We start from the raw sequence: 25,828 nt of genomic DNA on the forward strand, positions 1-25,828 counted from the left end.
CCCATCCTGTATCTATCCATAGGTACTGACAGTTAAAGCAAGGTATTTAGGGCAACACAAATACCAAAATATTTGTATATTGAGATTTAAAGTTTGTAATGAATTCACTCAATGTTACAAAATTATCCTAGACACTTCTCCTTAGTTGCCTGGGGAGGTGAATTTCCTCTCCCAACCAAAGCTTTTAGGTAAGCAAGTGTAAGTGGGATGTTACTTATCGAAATGTTATATAAGTATTCAAGCACATAAGAGACTACTCGGTACAGTGTGAACAACGGTGAGAATGGAATCAAGTATTTTACTATCCAGTAGGTACCTTAGAAAGTCTGGAAAATTTTCCTTTGTAGAAATAGTTTCTACTAGCAATAAATTGCATCTCTTTGCTGAGTGCCATTTAGCTTTTCACAGAATCGACTAGGCCAAACAATGCTCTTCACGTGATTCTGGAGGAAGAGTTTGCACATAATGTGAAACCGCTATGTTTTCTGCAACTCCGGCCATTTCTCTCGAATGTTAACTCTACGGAAACCGCATTCTGAAGAGAGACTCTCTATCACACAGGGGAAGCAACTGTAATTGCCAGAGACTGCTCATAAGATATAGTAAGCTTAGAAACTTAAGAAGAAAAATCAAATGATTGTTTGAAATCTTGGGAAATTACTGAAAACAAGTCATTCTAAATGAGTGTGTTTGCAAACTACAAAGTTAAAAGAAAATCTCATGACGTTATTTTACCCTGTCTTAAAAGGATAAAATGTCATTCAGATCTTAGTTTGCTTGATTGGGATATCTATATTGGAAGTATAAAAGCAAATTAAATAGTATATTACTTACTCTTAAGAAAAATGGAAATTTTTTCCCATAAAATCCAACTCTGAAGAACTCTGGTTCAAGACGTTGCTGGTCCATAATTTTGTCATACAAAGAGGCTTCCATCATCTAGCAAAGAACAGGGGAAACTTTAATCATTTTATCTCATCTTTTAGCTCTACCACCTTATAGAAGAGGATATTTCTTCTATAAAAAGGAGAACATCATTTTAGTTCAGTTTACAGAAAAGAAGGTTTGACTCCCTTTCCGTGCTTTAAGGCAGGGATCAGCAAACTTACTCTGTAAATGACCAGATAAAATAAAATATTTTAGGCTTTGCAGGCCACATGGTCCCTGTCACAACTACTCAATTCTGCGAGGCACACAGGCTGCAGTTTCCTGACCCCTGCTTTAAAGGATCGAGTATATTATTACGTGTTCTCACTAGAGAGGATGATTTCTATGCACCTGGTCTATCGAGGAAATATTTTCTTCACAATAAGATAAAAATTAACATGAACTGTTCGAGGCAAATTCTGGAGAATTCTCATACTCACCTGTGGACTCGGTTTTCCTGGGCCATGGAAATTTGGGACATTTGGAAGGTGCAACCTTGTACAGGTTGGACAGGGATAAACCAATAAACCAAACCAACGGGGGCCCATAGAGCAAAGTGCTGTCTGGGCTGAAAGCTTTTAAGTGTGTCTTTGACAAGGTTGGAACTACAAAGTACATAAAGCTTATGGTTTCCCATTCATGGTATTATTATCCCCAGGGTTTCCACAGAAAGACTAATATTTCACTTGCAAACATTCCCCCTTCCCCCGCCCCCAGTAACAGCACCCAAAAGAGCAGTTGGCGTGAAGTGCAATGCTTTGGGTTTATAAAAATCTTAGTGACTATGGCACCCAAGGGCTCTAACGGGTAAACACTGTAACCTCGATTCTGTTCCAGGGACAGGATGCCCAGAGAAGCACAACAACATTTTAATATAAAACTGCAGTGCCTGCCAGCGCCAGCATGATGGACTGAAGTTAAAACAAGGCTTTTCCTCCTTGGTTTTGATGTTAGGAGAAATATCGATGAACTGCTGACATGAAATACTACGCCCAAAGTACAGGGCCAGCTCCTGCCAGCTGAAAAAGTCACTTGTGGTGTAAGGGATTTTGAGCTGTTAAAGGTTTATGAGATCATCTCTTAAATTGCTACCTCAGAGTTAAAAGCCAACATCATCATCTTTTTTTAAAATGTATGTTTAAAAGCTGATGATCCTGTTTTAGAAACCCTGAAGAGCTTAAGTGTTACAAGATGACACCAAGTGTTCATGACTTTAAAGAACAGGACTTGGAGTACCAGAGGGACTTGCATGAATTTGAAAGAAAAGAAGGTATCAAACATTTGTTCAGGGACACAAAATATTAAACTCCTTGGGCTCTTGGGTACTAAGACCTTGGTTTCAGTTTAGCAAATAAAAACATATTTCTGAAGTGAAAAAGATTTGACACCTATAGAAGTTAACCCCCAAATATTTAAAAACGTGTCAGCTAGTCATTTTTACTATTTTGCTGTGCAGATTATGGGACTAAGAATGGTACATTGTTACAGAGATTTGTGTGCAAGTGGCAAGCTCTTCTAATAGTGTGGAGAGTTTCCTCAACAAACTGAAAATGTTTATCTTGGGTTAAATTTTATATTTCATATGTCAGATGTGTTTAGAATAGATCAAGGGCTCCCTTTTTGTATATTAATCAGAAAAATCACACAGATCAACATGTTGTTTCTCTGTATAAACAGAGGAGTATGCTTCAGAGGAAAGGCATCTTTAAAAAGCTTTTCTGCAAGACATATCAAGACCATCACAAAGCTAATTTCATAGCGCCATATTGGAAAGCTAAGCAAAAAAGGATTCCATAACCCGATTAGGATGCATCCAGGTACCTTACCCTCATCTTGCTCAGGTTTCTATAATCATAATAACTTTCGTACTGCTCTGCAATCTTCCGGCACAAGATGATGCCATTCTCCCAACACTGTGGACAAGTGAATGACATAAATGTTCATGATCTCACAACATTTACTAACTTCCACCCAGAGGTCAGGAGGTGACTGCTTTCAGATGATCAAGCCTTACTTCTTAACCTTTATAACCTACCCTTAAGGTACCACTGCAATTTTAAGCATGAAAACAGCATGTAATTAACGTGTTAACTATCAAAAATCTTTAGAGCGGGAAATGATAACCCACCACAAGTCATTAACATATGGCACAAAAACAACATTTCCTGGCATCATTTCAAAATTATCATCTTGAAGATGTGGTGTATACACACACACACACTCACGCACACAATGGAATATTACACAGCCATCAAAAATAATGAAATAATGCCATTTGTAGCAACATGGATGAACCTAGAGATTATCACTAAAGCAAAGTAAGTCAGACAGAGAAAGACAAATACCATATGATGTCATTTGTATGTGGGATCTAAAATACAACACAGATCAACATATCTACGAAACAAAGACAGACTCACAGGCACAGAGAACAGACGTGGTTGCCAAGGGTTTTGGGGGTGGGAGAGGGATGGAGTGGGAGGTTGGGGTTAGCAGATGCAAACTAGTATATATAGGGGTTGGATAAACAACAAGGTCCTACTGTATAGCACAGGGAACTATATCCAATAGCCTGTGACAAACCACAATGGAAAAGAATATGAAAAAAAATATATGTACAACTGAGTCACTTTGCTGTACCAAAGAAATTAACACGCCATTGTAAATCAACTCTACTTCAATAAAATTTTTTTTAAAAAAGTAAATGTATAGGTAAAAAACAAAGAAACAAAATTATCATCTTGAAATAACTGCTGTTCCACAATGGTCAAGGAGACGAATAAACAGGCCCTCAATGCTGGGGTAGGGGGAACTGCCACCGAACCCTAAGGCCCAATTATCCACAACTGGCACAGTGGATTCCTTGTTTGGCCTAATTTCACTCGTAAATTGTGAGGGTTTAACCCAGCTGGTTACTCTAAGGAGAAATACAGAAATCCTTTGATCTAGCTCAGGTATCGGCAAATTTCTTCACCAAACAGTAAATACTTCAGGTTTTGTGGACCATACAGCCTTTGTCACAACCACTCAACTGCTGTTAAATCATGAAAACACATCCGTATAGACACACATGAGCTTGGCTGGGTTCCAATAAAACTTTATAGACAATGAAAAGGGAATTTCATGTAATTTTCTCATGTCAAATCATTCTTCTTTTGATTTCGTTCAACCAATTAAAAATGTGAAAGTGATTCTTAGATTGTGGGCCGAACAGAAACAGGCAGTGAACCATCTGACCCATGGGCCGTAGTCTCCAAGCCCTGATCCAGCACAAGCTCCTGAGAATGGGCCAAGAGATGCTGCCAGAGGTTTTGTAACAGCTTATCTTAAGGGTGGAAACCTTACTGCAGGAGGGCACAGAGGCATTTCTTTGCTATTAACGTAACGAACGATATGTCAGTGTAGTTTGATAAATAATAGAAGAGGATAGGAAAGAAGCAATTCCCTTGCATCAAATTTTTAGGTGTACCCAATTATGTCTTATAAGAGAACGACAGCCACTGGTTGTATTTTAATTTCCTGTTTAACCTTGGCACTTTGGAAGATATACGTAAATCTAAGACACGTATCACCAAAGCATCCAAGTGTTCAAATCAACCGGGGTCAGATTCACAATTATTTTTCTTCAAGAGCACTGCAAACCCTTGAAGAGGGAGCAGGGGGCAGGGAGGTGATGTGCTGCACTGCCTTATTAGCTCAGGGAGGTTTTCAACACCCCATGGCAACTCTCAGTATATGACGGGATGCCATAAAATGCTGTAAACAAATTTAGTTTCATTTATTTTACCTTAAAAAAAAAGTGGAAGGAGGCAGATTACTACATGCCAATTTGGGGAGCTGAGTGAGGTATGATAATGGCTTTTCAGATAATAAAATGCCTGGGTGTCAAAACCTCTAGATCAGTGTTTCTCAAGGTGGGGTCCCATGTTCATACACATTGGAATTTCCTGGAGTCCTTGTTAAAATTGCAGAATCCCTTGCCTCAAGCCAGACTTACTTAATCAGAATGTCCAGGAGTAGGGCCTGGGAATCTTAATTTCAATAAACTCTTTGGAGTCTTTAATGCACATTGAAATTCGAGGGCCCCTGCTTGAAGAGGTGGCCATCAATGAACCAGAAATAAAGGAAATGTGACAATCACCTTGGGAGATGCCACGGGTGGGCGGGGCCACCTACCTTGCCTCTGTCAAAGTTCTGGATGATGGCGAGGTGCAGGTGCTCCTTGCGTTGCCATTCTGTCTGCATGGGGTAGGTCAGGAACTCCCGGAGGGGCCGATCAGACCATTCCAGCAGCTCATCATATAACAGGAGAGTATACGCGGCCTCTGAAATTCAAGTGGGAAGGTGATGATCGAGACAGGACCCCAAAGAACCTCCCTTCAAACGGGGCTGGTTTGGGACAAATTGGAGAAAATACTATTCTCTGAATGTCATGATACTAAAGAAAAAAATGTCCAGAATATATGCCACAGAAGGTTAATGAATGATGAGTTCCCCTGGGAGATGGAATTATCAGAGATTTGTGTTTGATCTTTTGGTTCTCTTTATTCTCTCTGTCTTTCTCTCCTTCCCTTCTTTTTTCCCCCCCCCCCATAACGTTCATATGCTACCAGCATAATAAAAATGTTTAAGGGTATCTCTGTAGCTGGTTCAAAGATGTAGGTAGGGGAGACATGCTTTTGTTTGCTAGGAAGTTCACGGGTAAATCCCTTGGAGTGGGACTATGGGCATCTTCCAAAGGGCATGCTTAGGAAGCAAAAAATGATAGCTAAATTCTCCTGGATAATAAAAGGCTGAAAAATCTGAGAGTGGTGCATGTGTGTGTTTGTGTGTTGGGGGGGTCAGGGTACAGGCAGAATTTAGGAGGGGCAAAGCTAGAGAGGAGCTGAGTTCAGAGAAGAAAAATGTTTTAAATCTAGCAACAGAGGAAGGACAAGAAAGAGTAAAAGTATTGGATAAGCAGTGTGTGTGTGTGTGTGTGTGTGTGTGTGAGAGAACAAACTGTGGGGGCTGTGTGCTATGACCCCCATGGTTGGCCCCAACAAATCTTCAGTAATGGCTACTGAAGTCATGACATGTTTGGTGTGGTTGGAATTTCTTGGGGAAACATGAAAAGAGATGACATTCTATACACACGCGTGAAAATGGTGACCCACAGGCTTAAGCATAGTTGACAGCTACTGTATTTAATAGAACACTTGCCATTCTGCAGGTCTCTTCTTTTCCTGAACCATAAATATGGCCAAATACATCAAGAATAGGAACCAGAATTCACTGTCACCGATGAAGGACTACAATAATAATAATCTAACACTATAATAGCCAACGCATTTACTGCATTGACTAAAATGAACAAACCCTTATGTTATTTATCCATTTAACTACCACCTCCACACACATCTCAAAAGACACAGTAGGAGCTTTTACCACAGTATCCATAAATGGTAATTCTTTTTTTCACTTATTTGCTTTAAGGGTAACTACACATAAAGCTCTTAAGTAACATGTTAAGTTCTAGTACTATGATTTGGCTATCTCAATGTATAACATATAGTTGTGATAAAGAGCTAGATTCCTATCACTTTTCTCTTTTCTCTCAAGTGTAGAAGTCCTGTAAGGCACAGGCTCTGGCCGTTCTTCCTCTTTAATTACCTTTGGTGAGCTCAATCCTGTAGCTTCAATGACTGCAGCAAAAGCTTTCATCACCCACCAGCAGTCTCTTATCCCCCAGCATTCAGTTTGTGTACTGTTACCAATATGACTTGCCTTCACTGCAAATGATCACATTGCTCCCCTGATTAAAACTAGCCAATGACTCTAAGTAACTAACAGAACAAATTCATATTTCCTAAAGTGACAGAGAAGGCTGCCCATGATATGGTCCCTCCGCTCACATTTTCCCACTGTCCCTCCACTTATTACAGGGAAGAAGGAGCCCGCCACTGTCTCTCCTAAGAAGCCTCCAGCCCCCTGACCCCATCACCAGCTTTTGCTGAATGAAACAAGATGCATCCTGACCCAGAGGCAGCTGCCCACCAGGGACAGAGGTGGCTTCTCTTGCTTGGGCACTGGACAAACCCTTTCTTGTGGTGAGATGGAGAGAGGGAATACCCACTAAAGGGTGTTGGTTAATAAGTGGATGCAGAAACAGCTGAATCACCACAACGTAGGTTGCCATGGGAGACTGCTTTACAGAGGACAAGAATGGTGATGATAATAACCAGGTCATCAGAGCTGTGCTGCATTTGAATAGCCTTCTACTTTTCTCTGAGGCCTCCTGAGATAATTTCCTAATCTTTAATTACCCACATATTCTTATCATGCCAAGCACCTAAGAAAACACCATGTGTGTCTTTGTTTTTCCATCCTCCACACTCTTTGCTCCTGTTATCTGTACAAACTAAGGTTCCCCTCACTTATCACACCAACTGACACCTATGGTCCTTCACAGCCTTTCCGCTTGAGCTACTAAATAACTCCTATCTTCTCTTAGTGACACAGCTCAGGAATTATCATCTTCGTCTCTCAAATTTCTTGTGTGTCTCCCTGAGCACTCAAAAAATACCCTTGAGACTAACCACGTCACAGTGAAAAGGGGGAGGGGTGAGGACGGAGGGAACCCCTCCACAGCTGAAGCCTGCAGCTGCCCGCAGGGTGGTACCTAAAAGGCAATGAAGGTCAAATTCACAGAGACAGAAAGTAGAATGGTGGTTCCCAGGGACTGGGGGAGGGGAAAATGGGAAGTTATTGTTTAATGGGTACAGGGTTTCAGATTGGGCAGGTGAAAAAGTTCTGGAGACAGATGGTGGTGATGGTTGCACAACAATGTGAATGTACTGAATGCCACCGAACTGTACACTGAAAAATAGGTAAGATGGTAAATTTTATGTTATGTATATTTTACCACAATAAAAAAGTGAAAAAAAGGGGGAGCAATGAAGAGTTTCTAATCCCTAAAGTGCTTTCCAAATCATGTTTGCCCTGGGAAGGTCCAGGGGATGGCTGGAAGGTGTGGGTGACTTGCCCCTGGGAAGTGTGGAAAAACAAGTAAGCATTGGTGAGCTAGCAGAGGAAGTTGACAAATGACAGAATGGTGACATGGGAAAGGTGTGAAAACAAATTACACCTGTTTCAGAATTTGATTCGGGAAAATCATGATGTATACCTGAGGTAAACAGTGTGTGTAAAGGAAGCATTAAAGGAAACATGTATGCCTTTGAGGTGTTAACAACAGACTACTAAGGTTGTTTGAACACATTAACAAATTGTAGATGTTTTATTATGATATGTTGTATACTTATTCCTCTACATCTTTAGAAGACAATACTACATATTGAAAAGAGGAGGATGAATCACATCCAAAATTTCCAATAGACAATGTTTTTAAAAGTGTTTATAATTCGGAACGAAAGGCATCATCACATAATTAAATATGGGCTATCTCATTCTATCGTTTTGAGATGTGTAAAATGAGGACACCGATATGCAAAAAGAAATAACACAGGAGAAGGGTGGACATGAATCAAGTAATGGAGGGCACTGTCACAGAGGGCTGGAAAGGGTTAAGCCATTTAAACTGAATCCTATAAAGATAGAGAAGTTCTTCCATCAATTTCACTTTCTCCAAGGACACACAAAAATGAGGAGAGAAGAGAAATAAGAAAACTGTTATATAGGAAAAGAACTTATTTCTTATGACTTTGGGGAACATAAAAACTGCAAGCTGAGTAAACAAATTAAAGAAAAAAGATTTATTCGTTTCCAAAATAGACAGATTTGGATTTTCAGAAAACCAAAGTGCATCTGTTACATATCTGCAAGAGCTTGTCCTCACTTCCCTCTCTCATTTCTTTTTTTTATGGACTTTAAAATAAAACAAGTCTACTAGGTTGTTTTCATAGATAGAAAAACTAGGTTCACCATTTCTCTCAAAAATTGGATACAAACTACTTTAAAATGACCACTTAAAACTCCCAGACAACAGAGTCAGCTCAAATATCTTAGTTTATTTAATCAAAACTATCAGCACATCTGTGTGAAGAGATACTGGGACTTCCTCAGTGATTAAGCAATTACCAATATTGAAGGAGAGAAATCTGCTCTCAGGGTATTAAAATCTCATTGAGTGCATTCATTAGTAATGCATTTATTTAAATCTCACACTGCTAGGCACTGGTCAAAGAACTGAGAAGACTAAGAAGAAGAAAACATCACCTCTGTCCTCAAGGAACTTACCCTTCAACTAAAGATCTCTCTACTACCTACCTACGTACCTATTAACACACACACACACACACACACACACACACACATACACCTTATCTAACTATGAATAAAAACAACATGATAGATGTTTTAATGGAAATCTGAAAAAATTGCAAGGGGAAAAGAGTTGGAAATATCAACTCAGCCCATGGCAGGGAGTGCTGGGTCATGGAGTTGCGATGAGGGAAGTGAAGGAAGGTAAAAACTTCATGGAAAAGATGATATAGGAGCTGGCTCTTAAGGATAAAAATTAGGAATGTAGTGCGAGAGGTAAGATGAGGCTGAGCAGACAGGTGTTGGTTCAATTATGATGGGCTCTGAATAAAGAGTTTCAGCTTTATTTTGTAGAAGACATGAACTGACAGAGTTATATCTAGAGAAGGGGTTGGCAAAATTTTCTCAAAGGGCCAGAAAGTAAATAATTTAGGCTTGCAGGTCACACTACAACTTTGTTGCAACTATTTTTTTTTTTTTTAAGGAATTCCTTTTTTAAAAAATTATTATTATTTATTTATTTATTTTATTATTTTTAGCTGTGTTGGGTTGCAACTATTTAACTCTACCAGTAGAGCACAACAGCAACCTTAGACAATATGTAATTAAGTGGGTGTGGCTCAGTTATAATAAAACTTTCTTTGCAAAATCAGCTGGCCGGCCTGCAGGTTAAAGTTTGCTGAGGTAACTCTGGGGATAGTTAGGAAGCAGTCCAGGTGAGAGATGATGAAGGCCTATTTGAGGCAGTGAAACTGGAAATAATAAAAAGGAAATGGTTTTGATGTTTAGGAAGCAGAACCAATAGCACTTCGTGAATAAGAGGCATCAAAGGTATCATGAAGTCTCCAGTTTAAGAGTAAACAGTTATGCTCTTAAGTGATACAGTGGAACTGTAGCTAGAGGCATACTTAAATTCTGGGAACATGAGTACCACTTCAGAAAGGTTCCTTTACTCTTTTAAAGCTGAGGGAGGAACCATGATTCAGGAGGTCTTTGGAAGAACAGTGTGGCAAAAGACTAAGTACTGTAGTTCCTAAATCCAATTAAAGGGTTCTCATTCTCGTTAAGATGTAGTAAGCACATTCTAGTGTATCTTTCCCACTGATTCAACTAAAAACCCCAGACAAAATATGTAAAGCAACTACTGGAGAATTCTGAACCGTAAATGAGAAGGTGGACAGAACAGGAAAATCAATACTCAAAAGAAGGACCACAGAGTGGTGAGTTCCTTGTTTTTATTTTTTGCCTTTTCTATCTCCTGGCTTAGCCTTCCCTGTCTCCTGGAACTGCAAAAGGAAACAGACAGAAAAAGCTCCAAGAAAAGCTCCTCTAGTCAGAGGACTGGGAAGAGGACCTTCTGTGGGATGGAGTACTTTTGACTCTTCTGGTCCACTCTGAGTCCCAGGGACAAAGCTGTAAACCTGAAGTGTGACAATAGGGGCAATCACAGTGGCAGCAGCAGCAGCTTCCATTTTTCTCTTTCCTTTCACTGCTTTGCCCCCAGGGAGACTAACTGTACATAGTACATCATAGTGTGGAGGATCAAGCCTTGGCTCTGAGTACTTTGGCTCGGATCAAGTGAGAGTACTAGGAAAAGGAGCCCCTGGGAGATGGGAAGAGTGAGAAATATCAGAGAGAGGAAGGAGATGGAGGAAGGAAGTTTTAAATTCTGTGTATGACTTCCTGGGCTCACCCCCAAGCTGCACATGTGTAGAATGAACTAGAATCAACATAACAAAGATTTTGATAAATGAATTATGGTATAGATAAATGTCCATGTCCCAGACTCTCCCTGGGTGACATACATGCAGTGAAGACCAGGAAAGTGCTGCAAAGGCTTTGATAAGTAAACTGACCTTCAAAAGGTGGCTCAGGACTTGAGGTCCGAAACTAGCTGATTTTCTGCTAAAATAAAAATAGTCAACATTCTCCAGAAGATGAACTCTCATAATATTCAAAATGCCCAGGATATAATCCAAAATTACTTGACATTCAAAGAACCAGGCAAACTAAACACATCTCAAAGGGAAAAGGCAATAACAGATGCCAATTCCAAGATGATTCAGTTGTTGAAATTATAGGCAAATACTAAGAAATAGCTATTACAACCATGCTACTTGAAGTAAAAGTGAACACTCGTGAAATAAATAGAAAGATACATGTTCTTTGCAAAGAAATTGAAGCTATTAAAAAAATAGCTAAATAAGAATTTAAAAATTATATAATAAAAATAACAAAAACTAAAATTTCACTGGAAGGGCTCAATAGTTGAATGGAAATGATAGAGGAGAAGCAAAGGACTTGAAAATGGATGAAGCGAAATGATCCAATCTGAAAAACAGAAAGAAGAAAAATTGAAAAAAAAAAAACCCAAAAAACAAACCAGGGTCTGAGAAACTTATAGAATGATACCAAAAGCTCATAAAACTGGAGTCCCAAAAGAGAGAATCAGTGCAGAAAATATATTTGAAGAAATAATGCCTGAAAACTTCCCAAATTTGGTGAAGGAAATAAGTTTATAGATCCAAGAAACTCAGCAAACCTAGCCAGGGTAAACTTAAAGAAAACCATGCCCATATATATCATAACTGAACTGCTGCAAACCGAAGATAAAGTCTTGAAAGCAACCAGAGACGATTACACATTACATACAGGGGAACAATTTAAATGACTACAGATCTCTCATCAGAAACAATGGAGGCCAGAAGAAAGTAAAACAACATTTTTAAAGTACTGAAACAAAGATACTGTCCAAACAAAGACACTATCCAACAAACATTTCCCTCAGGGATGAAGGTAAAATAAAGATGAAGGAAAACTAAGAATTCTCCACTATTAGATCTGCTCTAAAAGAAATACTAAAACAAGTTCTTTAGGTTGAATGAAAATGTTAACAGAGGAAAATTGAGGATTTCAGGAATGAAGAAAGACCAACAGAAATGGTAAATATCTGAGTAAATATAATAGATTATTTTTATCCTCTTAAATTCTTTAAAATAGATATGACTTAAAAATTATGACATTATCCGACAGAGTTTTCAATGTACCTAGATGTAATACCAATGACACTACAATGTAAAGTGGGGAGGTCGTAGTTCCTATATTTAACTTGAAGTGGTGAAATACTAACTTTAAGTAGACTGTGAAAAATTGCTTTTTATAATCCCAAAAGCAACCTCTAAAAAACTACACAAAGAGATATAGTAAAAAAAAAAAAAAAAAAAAAAAGCCAATATATTAAAAACATAGAGTACTTAGAAACATAAATCTAATTAAAAATAAATTCCACTTTTAAAGGAGAAATGCTTGAGTCCTCAGCTCTAATTAAAAAAACAGAGGAGTTATTATTTTTAATATACCAGTGACCTGCCCACTTCCCCCAACCTGAGCCAAAAGACACAATTACCTGTGAAGTTCTGTGCTTTGAGGTGCAGATCATAGAGTTTGTGGATATAGCGTATATACATCTCTTCCTTGTTCAGTTCAGTCTTATAGAAGTTCTATAAAAAAGAGTACAAGCATGGATAATTCCTCAACAATTAGGTTGGCAAGTATCTGCTTTTTACTCTGCTTGAAGTTTGATATCTTGAACCAAGAGAACAGATGAATTTTTCTGTATAAATGTCTTTAAAAAATTAAGTAAGGAGACCCAGTGACATATTTTTAACTCAGCACTGTCTGTATTAAACATTACCTATCATTTATTGAATAGGCTGGTAATTCCTGGGGGGATGTTATTACCACTGATTCACATTTCATTTGTTACTTTCTGTTGTTTTTTGTTAGTTTAACTGCCAGTGGACAATCAGTCTATTCAACTAAAAATATTAAAAATATGTAAGAGATTAACCTGTTTATTAAATTTGATCATGGATAGTCAAAGGATAATTTCTTTAATTTTAAACTTATTTTATTTTAAAGGTTTCCAGTTTATGACTATAACATAAAGGCATTAATAAGAGATTTAATTTCAAATTACTGTTACAGGGCCATGCTTATTGAAAATATTTGGTTAATTAAAAAAAGGTATCTGGATCTTATTAAACTTCTCTAAAATGTTTTAACATTTGTCACCAAAAACTCAACTCTGACTTACCTGGACACATTATGTTGCCATTTTAAAGGTACACTTTATAGGCATCCACATACACTCCTTTACCACATTAGACAGTACATTAGTCCTCACTGAACTTAGTAAACATACGAGCAAAAGTGTAAGAAGCTGGAGTCCAGCAAAAGCACGATGCTGTGAGACTCCATATAAGGCAATTTTAGAAAGCAGATCATTGTACATTATGAAATCCCTGCTTAAGCCATCTGAACTGCTATCATTACTACTGCTGTTGTTATTTTGACAGATGCTACTTGGTGTGTAGAAGAAGGGAAAATGAATAGTGATGGGGGGATAAATCTGCTGACTTGAAGCAGTGACAGGTTTTTCTAAGGGGGAAAGGCCAGGAATTCTAAACGTTTTTGAAGTTGATTAGCTAGAGAGGTGCTTTGGTAATGGACCAAACTAGCCAATGTGGCTGCTTAAATTGTACTTGGGCTCAAAGCCTGAGGAACTTCTGTCAATGTACCTTCTGGTCGCTACCTAACAGGTGTCCATTCTTCAGTATGAGGACTCTTCTAACCTCGAGACGCTGACATTGAGTTGAACGCATCATAAAAAATATTTTTTTCCAATTTATACCATTATCCTTCCCCTTTTCGTCTTGTGTCTTGTAGATCTTGGCATTCTTTAAAAAGCTAAGTAAATAATGCTCTTCATATCTCTACTATAACCCAAATCATTTTAATTAGCAAGAATTGTTGTACCATAAACATAAGTTTAACAACTTCATAGCAGGCTTTTATGTTATTAAAGGATAATTTGTTCTACTAGCTTTCTGGTAAGAAGCAGATTTCTTTGGGAACCAAATAAGTGATCACTCTGTAAATGAATAGTTCTTGAAAAAAAAGAAAAGATCTCTCCAGTCAGCAGATGAGAATCTTTCACATATGTCTGGTAAAACTAGTGACACAAAGAACAAAACAATAATTACATTTCCTTGTATTAGTCATGTCAAAGATTACCCATTTTTACCAGCCTAATACTACAGTTTAACTCTGATCTTGTAAAGAAAGCCAGAGCTCTCCTGAAGACAATCTGGAATTGATCTTTCCAAAAAGTTAAGAAAAAACTCTAGGAGGGAGGGAGTGGTTACAGAGAACCATATCGCAGCTAGAAATCAAAAACTTTCCATATGGAGTAGAAGCTAAAAAGATTAGCTTCAAAGTTATATATTTTGTCCTTTAATAATAAGTAGTCAGGTGCTGGTTGAAATTAGAACAGCTTTCAAAACGTTAGCATCTTCTATACGGACTATTCTTTTTTTTTCTTAATAAATTTATTTATTTTTGGCTGCGTTGGTTCTTTGTTGCTGCGCGCGGGCTTTCTCCAGTTGCGGCGAGCGGGGGCTACTCTTTGTTGCGGTGCTCAGGCTTCTCATTGCGGTGGCTTCTCTTGTTGCGGAGCACAGGCTCTAGGGCGCGTGGGCTTCAGTAGTTGCGGCACACGGGCTCAGTAGTTGTGGCTCGCGGGCTCTAGAGTGCAGGCTCAGTAGTTGTGGTGCATGGATTTGTGGTGCATGCTCCATGGCATGTGGGATCTCCCAGGACCAGGGCTCAAACCCATGTCCCCTGCATTGGCTGATGGACTCTTAACCACTGCGCCACCAGGGAGGTCTGATAAGGACTATTCTTGGTCAGTGCAAAACTAGCAAGATAAATTCATTGTCTCAAGTGGATATTGATGGGGCCGCTGATTTTACTTATTAATTCTCTGGCTTATTCCTACTGGGAAACTAGAATAAACACATTTAGGTGGAAGTATTCATTCTTTCATCCGAGGAAATGATCTCTCCTGTTACACGGGTTGAGGAAATGAACCTAGGGTCTACATTTATTTGTGTACCTCTAAACAGAGGGCGCTGTGAAAGGAGATGGAGACAATGGAAGACGATTCCTTTGGAAAAAGGTAAAGGCTTTTCTTTGAGGTTATTTATGAGACTTTGTGTTTGGAGTTGGGGTAGAGCCAAGATTAAGGAGATAAACTGAGAAAACCTGAAGCTGACAGAGCACTTGGCTTTTCTCCCCAAATACTGATGTACAAGCAGGGACGTGGAAGGAGATCAGGCTGAGGGGTGAAAGGCTGGCAAAAAGCTGGGAAAGCACAGAAAGGAAATTTAAAAGTGGAAATGACTGTGCTCAAGGTTAGAAATAAGTGCTAAGAGGAGAGATAATGGGTTGACCCAGTGAGCTTGGCCTGATGGTCTGCAGGTTACTGTTGGGTGTGATGATAAAAATTACAGAAGAAACTGCATAACAAGAGGTGGCCTGATAGAGGATGCTCACGTCTTACTATTTTTAGCAACTGATATTGGAGGTGGAGGTGTAACAATTAAATGCAAAAATGAAGAGGAAGTGGTAGGCGTGGTAAAAAAGGATAAAGTCATATACTCAGAGATGTAGTACAGTGAGAAAACAAATTAGGGAAACAGATTAAAAAGACAGTCATAAGAAAGCGAAAAATCCTGAGCTCTGAAGAGGGGCTGTGAGGGGAACAAACAAAACAAAACAAAAAAACCTGAAATCGATGAGCTAAGACAGGACAGAATCAGAATGGGGGACAAAACAAATTTTAAGGTGCAGACAAATAGAGAAAAAAAGGCATGTGAGAGACTCATGTGGGTCAGAGTAAGAATTAGAATTCTGTCTGTGCAAGTACTTAGAATAGATGGTGAAGTTTCACCTATTCTGCAAAACAAGAAAAACAAACCATGATATTCACTAATTTAGAACCAAAGCAGTCACAACGCATTCCTGTATTTTAAATCTGATTAAGGTAAATTATCAAGAGCATCAATTTATAATATATTAAAATTTGAAAAAAGGAATGTGAATGTATAATCCTTCTTTTGCTCTGTAGTGAGAATACCATTCCATTTGATAATTAGTTATGAGACATTTCAGTACAAATTTTGTGGTCCTAGAACTGTTCTGGTGTAGCCTGTTATCCTTACCCAATATTTATTTTTATTCTCAAAAACGTCTTGTTTGGGTAAGAAATTATGTGGCCATCCTAGGTATAATCCACAACTTAACAACAGCGGTATTATGGATTTAATTTGCAAAGAAGCTAGAGAGTGAGAATTCATGTGCTAAATAGGAAACTGTCATTTGTTCAGAAAAGAACATTCATATTTACTAAAACCTAGAATACATATAAGAAGGGCAGAAAGAAACTGTCTACACAAAAGTGAAAAGACTTTTCTCCAGGGACATCATGCTTTTCCCTAGCAGAGCAACAAAAGACTCCAGGGCAGAGGAGCGATGCAACAGGAGAAGCCTGGCATCACTCTGGGATCTTACAGTGGGAACATTCTGCAGTGTTCGAAGCTCGGAATTTTCTGGCATTTAATTCAACCTGAAGCAAAAACACTTCTAAACTCTTCTAAGAAACACCCAGATAAAGACACATGGTGGCTGAAAAACAAACAAAACGCAGTATTTCTGTGAAAAAGCAAACGTTAGGATATAAGGAGGAAAAGGGAACTTGTTTACGAACCAGGAGGCTCACAGTGCAGCCAATCTTTTTGCCATCTACCTCGCCCATTTTCATGCAGTCCCTAAAAACAAAAAAGCAGGAGTCAGAACTCAGAACTTCCTTCCTAGGGGGAGAACACGGTTTGTTCTTTTAGGGAGAAAAAAAAAAAAAAAGGAACTGTCAGAGACTAGAGGCAATTTGCAAGTTGCTGTGCAGATGAAGGCTCAGCAGAATAGAGGCGGTGCCCCAGGAAGCGTGAGCTTGGGAGAGGCTGGGGAGGGGGGCGGTCAGACCCTCCTGAGCACCGGTATCGCTGAGAATTTCACCGCGGGGTGGGGGTGGGGGTGGGGGGGTGGCTCCAGGAAGAGGAGGAGTGAAGGTGTGTTATTACACACCTCTTACTTGGGGTGAGAAGGATCTGCTAAGCCTGGCCATCAGCAGTGAGAATGAAGCGTTTATTCTTAAAACACCACGCGTTTAAGTGGGATGAACTGCTTCAACAGTTTAGATCATTTCAAAATCAAAAAATGATGTCTCTGAAAGCTAACGGTGTGAGTTTCATCCCCCCTCTCCTTTTATAAGAAAGCAGCATGGTTGTACAATTGTCTGTTTCACTGTCGTCACCCTAAGATGAATGGATCTACTGGTTCTAACGGGTGAGTCTAAACACCAAGGGGGGAAAAAAAAAAAGATTTCTTTAATAACAGGACTCTCTCAATTCACTGAGACTTTAAAAGAACTGTCAAAACCCACAAAACAAAACATAAAAAAGGAAAAACGAAGAAAAAACTCTGAACCAGCTAGTTAGAAGTCTGTTATTTTACTGCTCAAGGTTCCACGGTCTGATTATCAATTCTTTGAGTGATTAACTCAAGGGCAATGTCTGACTGTATTCTAACTCTCTGACTTTCTAAGTGGAGCGCAGCATATCTGGAAAACCGGGAGGGCGGGGGGTGGGCTCCGCTTACCTGTAATCTAACAACCTCTCCATTAGACGAGTTACAGTGGCGATTAATGAAACACCACTCTCCCTCCATGTTTCCCGCTCAATTTTCTTTAGTAGACTGGAAAAGAAAGAACCCAGGGGATTTTCAACATTTATTTTTATCAGTCACCATGACAACCATTTTACTTTCATCAATACCTTAAATGCCTTAGCAACCACTGCAACATCTCACAAGTAGCACAATTTGCAAACAATGTCTTACCTAGGATAGGGACCAAATAGTGGAATTCTAATCCAGGAAGCATTGACAAAGCAAATTGATTTTCATTATCCAAGTCATCAAATACGAACACATGCATATAAATCATATTTTCAAAATATGCAAGCACCTCACAGCTCAAAGACATTGTTTCCTAGCTTCTCTCTGCCACTAACAGAGGCTTGCGCCTCACCACACCAAACCACACTGCGAAAAGCGAAAACAGGAGTGCCTCTAAGTTTACTTTTAAGTAAGATCTTGTTTTATTCACATAAAAATGTTTTCCTACCTCTCAGTGGAATGCATCTTCATCCAAGCAATTTTACTGCAATGCAACTGCTACAGGAAAATCCTTGTACAGACGGTATGACGTTTTGCATTTTTTCCTCTCACTTAACATTTGCCCACTCAATACATATTGTACTATCTGTGCACTCACTCAACAGTTTCATTCATTTTGTCATTAATCACAGAGGATTTTCTACGTGGTTGTTACAGCAGATTGATGACAAGTACCGAACCACATCTCTCCTCCTACATCTTCCCTAATCTTAAGCACCTCGGAGCAGAGGCACTGCTATGTAAACACAAAACAGTAACAATCATAATAATTAGGATCTGTTTTACTTTGACTCCCACCTCTCGGCAAATTAACCATATACTTGGCAAAAACCTTTACGACAGAACTTTCCCCAAAAGAAAAAAGTAAGAACATAGGCATGACAATATGAGGATACTTTGCCCTCCTAAATTTAATGATCATTATTTCTAAAATGTTGTTTCCCTTTCATCTTGGTTTCAGGAATAACATAGAGAGAAACCATTTCGTACAAGTACCATCTCAGCCTATCCTATACTGTGCTTAGTAGAAAAAAAGCTATTTTGTCAAAGCTGTTTTTTTTGCTCTGTGGCTACGTTCTCTCTCAATCTTCCTTCCCACTCCCCACTGCTTCTTCTTGCTATTACCATTCCAGTGCCCAGCCCTCTGTCCTATCTCCTCATCTGGTGCCTATGCATCCCTGATCATTTGTTTTTCTTGTTTATTCTGAACTGTTTCCTAGATTAAGGAGGGGGAAGAGGGGAAGAAATAGCACATGAAGGGATGGAACTTGCCCGACTAATCCCCCAGGGAAAGGTCCCCTAGTTTGTTCTAAATGTGTTTTCTTTTAAAAAGCCTCCGAGAAGCACCTGTTTCAAGCTTAAATGCCAAACTGGTATTGAACCAAGTACTCAAATGAAAATCTGCCTGCCAAAGCAATGCAGGATGATGGAGAAATCGTCCCAAGTGACAGCCCACACCTCATATACTTTAGAGGCTGAAAAACAAAGAACTCAAGTTAGGTAATAATTCTAAAAATACATAGAGACTTCTTTTATAGGCATGAGTTTCATTAATTTGCACAGCCTCTGGCTGCAGTAAGAAATCTGAGCTACAGAATCCTCTTGTAAAAAGAGTCACAGCTCTGCAGAGCCTGTTTCCTTGACTAACTCAAGACCCAAATATCAGGACCAAGCCTAGAACCCAGTTCATCTGCTTTCTCGGCCAGGCTAGTTCTTTCTGTGGGGAAGCTTGCCCTCCCCGTTTACCTGATACACATTGATAAGGAGAAGCTATCAGACAAGAAGAGAAGAGTCTCTCTAGATAACTTGGGTGACACTGATCTATAATTTGGTATATCTCTATTTGGCCTATAATCGTGCTGATGTGCCCATGGTGAGTACACAGGGAACTCACCTAATCACAGTGAAAGGTGATTTCTTCTTTTTTTTTTGAGGCACTAAAATGATAAATGGTTGCTACATGAACTAATGCACTAGACTTTACATACATGTCAAAAGAGCATTAACGATGCATCATTCTTTTCTAATGTTTTTAAACCATTTTTAAAAACTGAAGTATAGTTGAGTTACAATGTTGTGTTAGTCTCAGGTGTACAGCAAAGTGATTCAGTTATATATCTATACACATATATATGTATATATATTCATTCTCAGATTCTTTTTCATTATAGGTTATTACAAGACATTGAATACAGTTCCCTGTGCTATACAGTAGGTCCTTGTTTCTAGTTCATATATAGAAGCGTGTCTATGTTAATCCCAAACTCCTAATTTATCTCCCCCCCTACTCCAAGGTGATTTCTTACTGCTAATTGATGGGCAATGGGACCCCATAACATTGAAGAGCAGGATAAGTCACGGTCCTGCAGGATGACACACTGCCCAACAGGCTTTTACTCTGTGAAGGAATATGAAGGGCGTAGAATTTGACCCTCAGTCTACCTCTCTCTGTATCATAACAGGATTGTGTGGAGGCCAGCGCTTATAGGAAACACCTGTGTCTGTGCACACTCCTCTTAATCCAGAGAGAAGAGTTAGATACCTAAGTATGTGCTACATAGCTAATCCTCTGTCTGCAAACTATAATTAAATGTGTGATCACTAAACAAAGATCTATGAGATGATTTGGAGTCTTACTGAATTATTTAGAGCAACACACGATAGAGCACAGTAAAGGACTGAGGTGGAGGTTACCTCTTCCGGAAAGCCCCTTTAGAACCCCCCGAGGCTACTGGTACCCCATTGTGTGCTCCTACAGCACAGTCACTGCTGCATCGTCAGCCTTAGAAGAGCACCTAGCACAGGGAGCTGCTCAATAAATGAAGTTGGATGAGTGAATGAAGTGGATCCAGGGAAGCAGAATTTCATTCTGATACCTTCTTCTGAATATCACATGGACGGCATGATCCACAATTCCAGCATTATCAAAAGCAACCAATCCTGACCCCTGTTTACTTCAAAAAGATGTAGTGCGGGTAAATGCAGATAACGTGAGGGTCAGCGAAAGATGAGTTCTTAGGAAGGAAGTTACTGTATAAATTTACAGTCTCATTCTGAGGAGGCTATTTTGGCAAGTACATACTACATTTTCAGGAAGCAGTGAGCTCCTTTCAGCTTCTGAACAGATTTTAAGAAGCTTTAGACATGAAATACAGAGAACAAATGAGAATCTGTATCATAGTGGCATGTGTTCCTAATTCATAATGTGTGCAGTGACTCACTGTGATTATACTAATTCATTGTGATTTCTATTGCCAAAAAAGCATTTTATTGTTTCCTGAAATATAGTTGGATTTTCACTTTCTTTTCTGAGCCCAGGTAGTAATGAAAGAAAAATATTTATAGTAATATTTCTAGTACTATGTTAAAAATCAACAAAAGAATAAAAATCTCCATTGAATGCATCAGGCACCTTAAAACAGTCTAATTATAGAGGCTTAATATTCTAATTATTGGTTTGATTTTAATGTCAAGGTACATCTTCTATTTCAAACCCATATTTACACACTAGCAATCCAAACTGCATGCTATCAGGCCTTTATTAAAGTCGATAAGAGGCACTATGGAGCTATGTGAGTGTTTATTAATCTTGTGAATTTATCATAAATAATTAATCACAAATCTCAAGAGATTCATTTCACTGAGCGCTTTCTCATTTTAGTTCTTTGTTCAAACCAAGGACTAGTAACTGAACTGAGAGTGGTTTTCAAGAGCAATTTATTATATTGGATGAGGCTTTAATCAGAATTCTTGCTAAACTCCAGCTGTCGTGAAAGACAGACGCTTTGTACACTAGAATGAATGAGGGCTTGGTGAATAATTATTAAAAGTTCCAGTTTAATTACAGTATCAGAGGAAAATGGCGTTGTTCAGGACTCAGTACAAAGAATGCATTTTATCTACCACCACAAGAAATCTGTGTACCCCTTCTTGGCTTTTCCTTTCAATATAATTTTCTTAAAAGCTTCAAGAATGATTTTGAATCAGGCAAGTTGAAATCTATCAGTCACTAATAGTACTTTTCAAACCTATATATTAATGTATCCACTGCCCTAAATTTATGATCATAAAACGAATTACAGAATTTTGTATTTGGCTATCAGTACTAAAGCATTAATATTTAGTTTTAGGTGATACTTGGGCGTAAATATAAGTAAAAGCGTATTTTGTGATAGAAAAATGTATTGCTAAATTGTTTTTGCACTTATGAAAGAACTGCAAACATTTCCCAAGCACAATGAACTGGTTCTTCCTTCAAAAAGAAACACTTCATAAGTATAAAAGGTTTGAAAATGACTAAGATTCATAGAAAGCTGTAGAAGAAACAAGTGTTAGAATTAAAGTCCTAAAGCACTAAAACCTTCTTATGTATCCTCTCTGGCCATTTCACACAGTGGATGAATAAATACTTGGTGCAAGCACTTCATCTTATGATAGTGATCATATTCTTTCCTTAGTAAGACAACCTCAGAGTCTCCTTACAATATTATTTCTCTATCCTCCATACAAATCCTAATCACAGAATTTACTAAAAACGACTTGCTTCTGTGATAGTCTCATAAGAAACATTTAGGAAGAAATTAATAATGCTGAATGAGCAATAAGTATCGATGAATTAAATCAATCGTTGAAGAACAGATGCAAACTAGGTTAACTTTCCCAACAGCAAATCAACCAAGGATATCTCGCTTCGGAAAGCACTGTGCACAAACACGACAATCACACCACTATTGTGTCTTTTCCTCTCCCACTCTTAACCCTGTTTAAAATCATTACCTTGCAGCCCCACTTTAAAAATTATTAGGCATGAAAAGAGTGGAATGTGTTATATAACACTTGTGACCTGCCGTAATCAGAGATTAACACAAGGAGATACGTCTAATCACCAACATAACAAGATCCATTTGCCAGTTAAGCAATTATCCTTTATTTCGCACTCCACAAAGACAAAGCACTCCTGTGAGACCCAAGCTGTCTTTGTAGCTCTCAGCTGCTTAGCACTGACACCAAATCCCCCGAACAGAATCAACTTGAGATAAACACGTTACTCACATACTGTTGAAGAGCTCACGGTATGTTTCATCACCTTTGCCTTCTGACATCAGGCTGTCCAGTTTGTCAATGAGCTTGGCTTCCACCTGAAACAGACCCCAACGTTCCTCTCTTTCCTCCCTTTCACAAGTAGGATTTTCTAGGCATGCTGAAACATATTTATTTCTGCACAGGAAAAAGCCACAGTAAATTTTGTGAAAGCGACATTATCAGCTGTGGTTCACAGGAGACACCCCCTTGGAATTCTAGGGGGCCAATTTAGATGCAGGAACATACTTCAAACTCCCGGTAGGGTAGCATGTGCTGTCGCCAAAGACTTCTTATTTGTTGATTCAAACACAAATGCCTGCAGCCCAGCTTAAATGTTTGAATTCTTTATTTAGGAGCTGTAAAAACTGGCAAGTCTCTTTTTTTTTTTTTTTTTTTTTAAATCGTGATATTTATATAAGAACATCAGCAAACTACCATATCCACAAACATTCATTTAAATCTTTGATGTGTTTTGTATCTATTTTCTTTCTCAAAACAGCTCGACGTTACACTAAATCTTTGCTAAAGTTGAGAATTTGTCCTAACCATGTACAGATGGTAGATCCATAGACATATTCTAAGTCAGCAATAGGCAGCATGAGAGAGAAAGGACATATTTCCTGAAAACTGTAGTCAAAACATTTATATTTTCAAGAACATAAATCCTTTAGGACTTCAGTATCAGGAAGGCAGAAATAAATATCCCTCATCTGTCGGAGGCAACAGAGGAAACAGAAAATGAAGAATCTCTGCCTGGCCAGAGAGAGTTAAACAACCAGGGATAGGGAGGGATATTTGACTTTGTCAAGGGACTAAACACAATTATTCCCTTTGAATCAAATTTCAATATGGGGATAAAGAGAAAAGGGAAGAAAAGTCGGTCTCCCCCAATACAATTTTTAAATAGCCTTTCATTCATGTATTAGCTTTCTTGAAAATAAACGTAGAGATTGATACAGATGAAATGCCATGCTTTTGGCAACAGGAGGGTCCTATGTATGCATTCAGCTTGCTTGTACAGTTGACAATCATTTCTAAGACTTGAGAAGGCCTTCATCTGGAGAAGCAAGAAGGATCCTTCACACAGGAGAGTGCACATAGGTGAGTGCAATGACTGTGTGAAGAGATAGTAGGTCTGCTGTCTCCAATAGGAGTGACTTGGCATGGCAAAAGCAGTTGATTTCTGCTATGAGATCTGGTTTTGGAATAAGAACGTCTGTCTTTCCAAAACTGGAGCAGAGCTATTAGATCCTATGTCAAAGAGAAATGTTAGGCTCATCTCCTCAGAATTGCCTTTACAACAATTTCTACTGCTTTTCCCTTTAAATTAATTCTCAATGCTTCAAGCAAAGAGCAATAAAACATACTGTGCGTCAAATGTTCAAAGCTAAGCCATTCACCAAACACAATGTGCAGACAACTGAGAGGTCAATGATTTTAAGAATCATTAACCTTCTGATTCCTCTGTGGTGTGTCCAGCTGGGAGCAAATAAAGTCTCTGCCAGTTCTTAAACACAGACCTAGGAAATCACAGGATTTTTTTAGCTGAAAGGGAATGAAATGTTTTTTTTAGGGCTTCTCGGAGACCCAGGGAAACACAGTACCAGAGAGGTGTCCGAGGCTACGCAGCTTGGGAGTAGGCAGCCCGGGCTGAAATCCGGTTTGGTGCTCATTCCGCAAGTCAGAGTTGAATGCAGTGGCTCAGAGAGCTCAAAGAGACCTGAAACTCTTCCCACTGCTCTGAGGAGCACACCCGCCTACCTGTTTAAAATTGCCACTCCGCCTCTGTTCCCAGTGCATCATGTCGTGAAAAATAGGAATCATGACATTCCGGAGATCTGGCTGCGGTATCAAGGTCACTTCCAGGAAGGGGCCAATCAGGGCAGGGATGAAATGAAGCTTGTGCTCTCCTAAATTGAGTACAATATTTATGTTTCAGTATATTTAGTTTTAATAAGATTTCAGAAAATTAGTATTATACAGTGTTTAAAACTGTCATCACAAGAATACATTCAATTAGAGTTGTCTCCTCAAGCAAGAAAATATTCCCCTAAACAGATATATAAACAGTAGATTTCCATATGTTAATATTTCTTCATTATTTTTAATTTAAAAACTAGGGATTTACCCTTTTCACAGTTTTAAAAAAAAAGCCATAAGGTACAATTAAACATTACATAAATCATTGGGAATTGGTTATGTATACTATTGTACATTCACACATTAAAATTCTTATGCAATCATTAAAAATGAGGTTGAATAAAAAAAAATTAAAAAAAAAATGAGGTTGAAGAAGAATAACACAGATGAAGTTTTTCAATACAATTAACTGAAAAAGCAAGGCACTATACAGTATGCACAGGTACATCTTTCATTTAAAAAGAAAATATATATAATAGTCTAGAAGATTATATCCCCTAATACTAACCACAGTGGTTATCTCTGGGTGATGATATTACTGGTGATTTTTATATATGAAAAAAGGTGGTTCCTATCTGTATTATATAATTTTCTTGCTTTTTTATATAATAAACATACAGCCTAAATAAACATTTAAATGTTGATGCAAACAAAAAATAGAACAATTTTCTGAAAAGACTACAATGTGATAATAGTGAGCTCAAAATGGTGTTTAGCAAGTGCTCAAAGGTATGGTATCGATAATTCAGAGGAAAGGAAGGTGGAGGGTGGGCTGGACGTAGATGATTTTGTCTAGCATATGAGTGTTGAGTTCAGTCCATTACCCTAGTCATCCATGTTAAATCTCAGAGTTTCTATTTTTATAATAAGAAAACTGCATGCTATGGAAAATGTACCATGTACATTTCATGTATGTACATTACATGTATAATGTTTCATATCATGGATGAAAGCATATGATACTGAAAGCATCCACTGAAAACCCAAAGAATGAGCTCGGAAGCTG

General features: G+C 38.5%; 1 protein-coding gene across 4 annotated transcripts in view; it reads right to left on the reverse strand.

The window, feature by feature from the left end:
- The window catches only part of DOCK4 (dedicator of cytokinesis 4), a 482,024-nt gene that overhangs the window by 35,195 nt on the left and 421,001 nt on the right, over nucleotides 1–25,828 (reverse strand). For all 4 annotated transcript variants that reach the window (XM_068549319.1, XM_068549318.1, XM_068549321.1 and 1 more), the window contains exons 31-38: nucleotides 24,664–24,812; nucleotides 22,873–22,958; nucleotides 17,743–17,838; nucleotides 16,796–16,856; nucleotides 12,593–12,686; nucleotides 5,104–5,252; nucleotides 2,754–2,840; nucleotides 835–939 (exon numbers count right to left, since the gene is read on the reverse strand). In XM_068549319.1, coding sequence (XP_068405420.1) covers nucleotides 835–939; nucleotides 2,754–2,840; nucleotides 5,104–5,252; nucleotides 12,593–12,686; nucleotides 16,796–16,856; nucleotides 17,743–17,838; nucleotides 22,873–22,958; nucleotides 24,664–24,812 — 827 coding nt within the window. The remainder of the gene's footprint in view (nucleotides 1–834; nucleotides 940–2,753; nucleotides 2,841–5,103; nucleotides 5,253–12,592; nucleotides 12,687–16,795; nucleotides 16,857–17,742; nucleotides 17,839–22,872; nucleotides 22,959–24,663; nucleotides 24,813–25,828) is intronic.

This window comes from Eschrichtius robustus, chromosome 8 (genome assembly GCF_028021215.1).
Source record: "Eschrichtius robustus isolate mEscRob2 chromosome 8, mEscRob2.pri, whole genome shotgun sequence".
Classification (NCBI taxonomy): Eukaryota; Metazoa; Chordata; class Mammalia; order Artiodactyla; family Eschrichtiidae; genus Eschrichtius; species Eschrichtius robustus.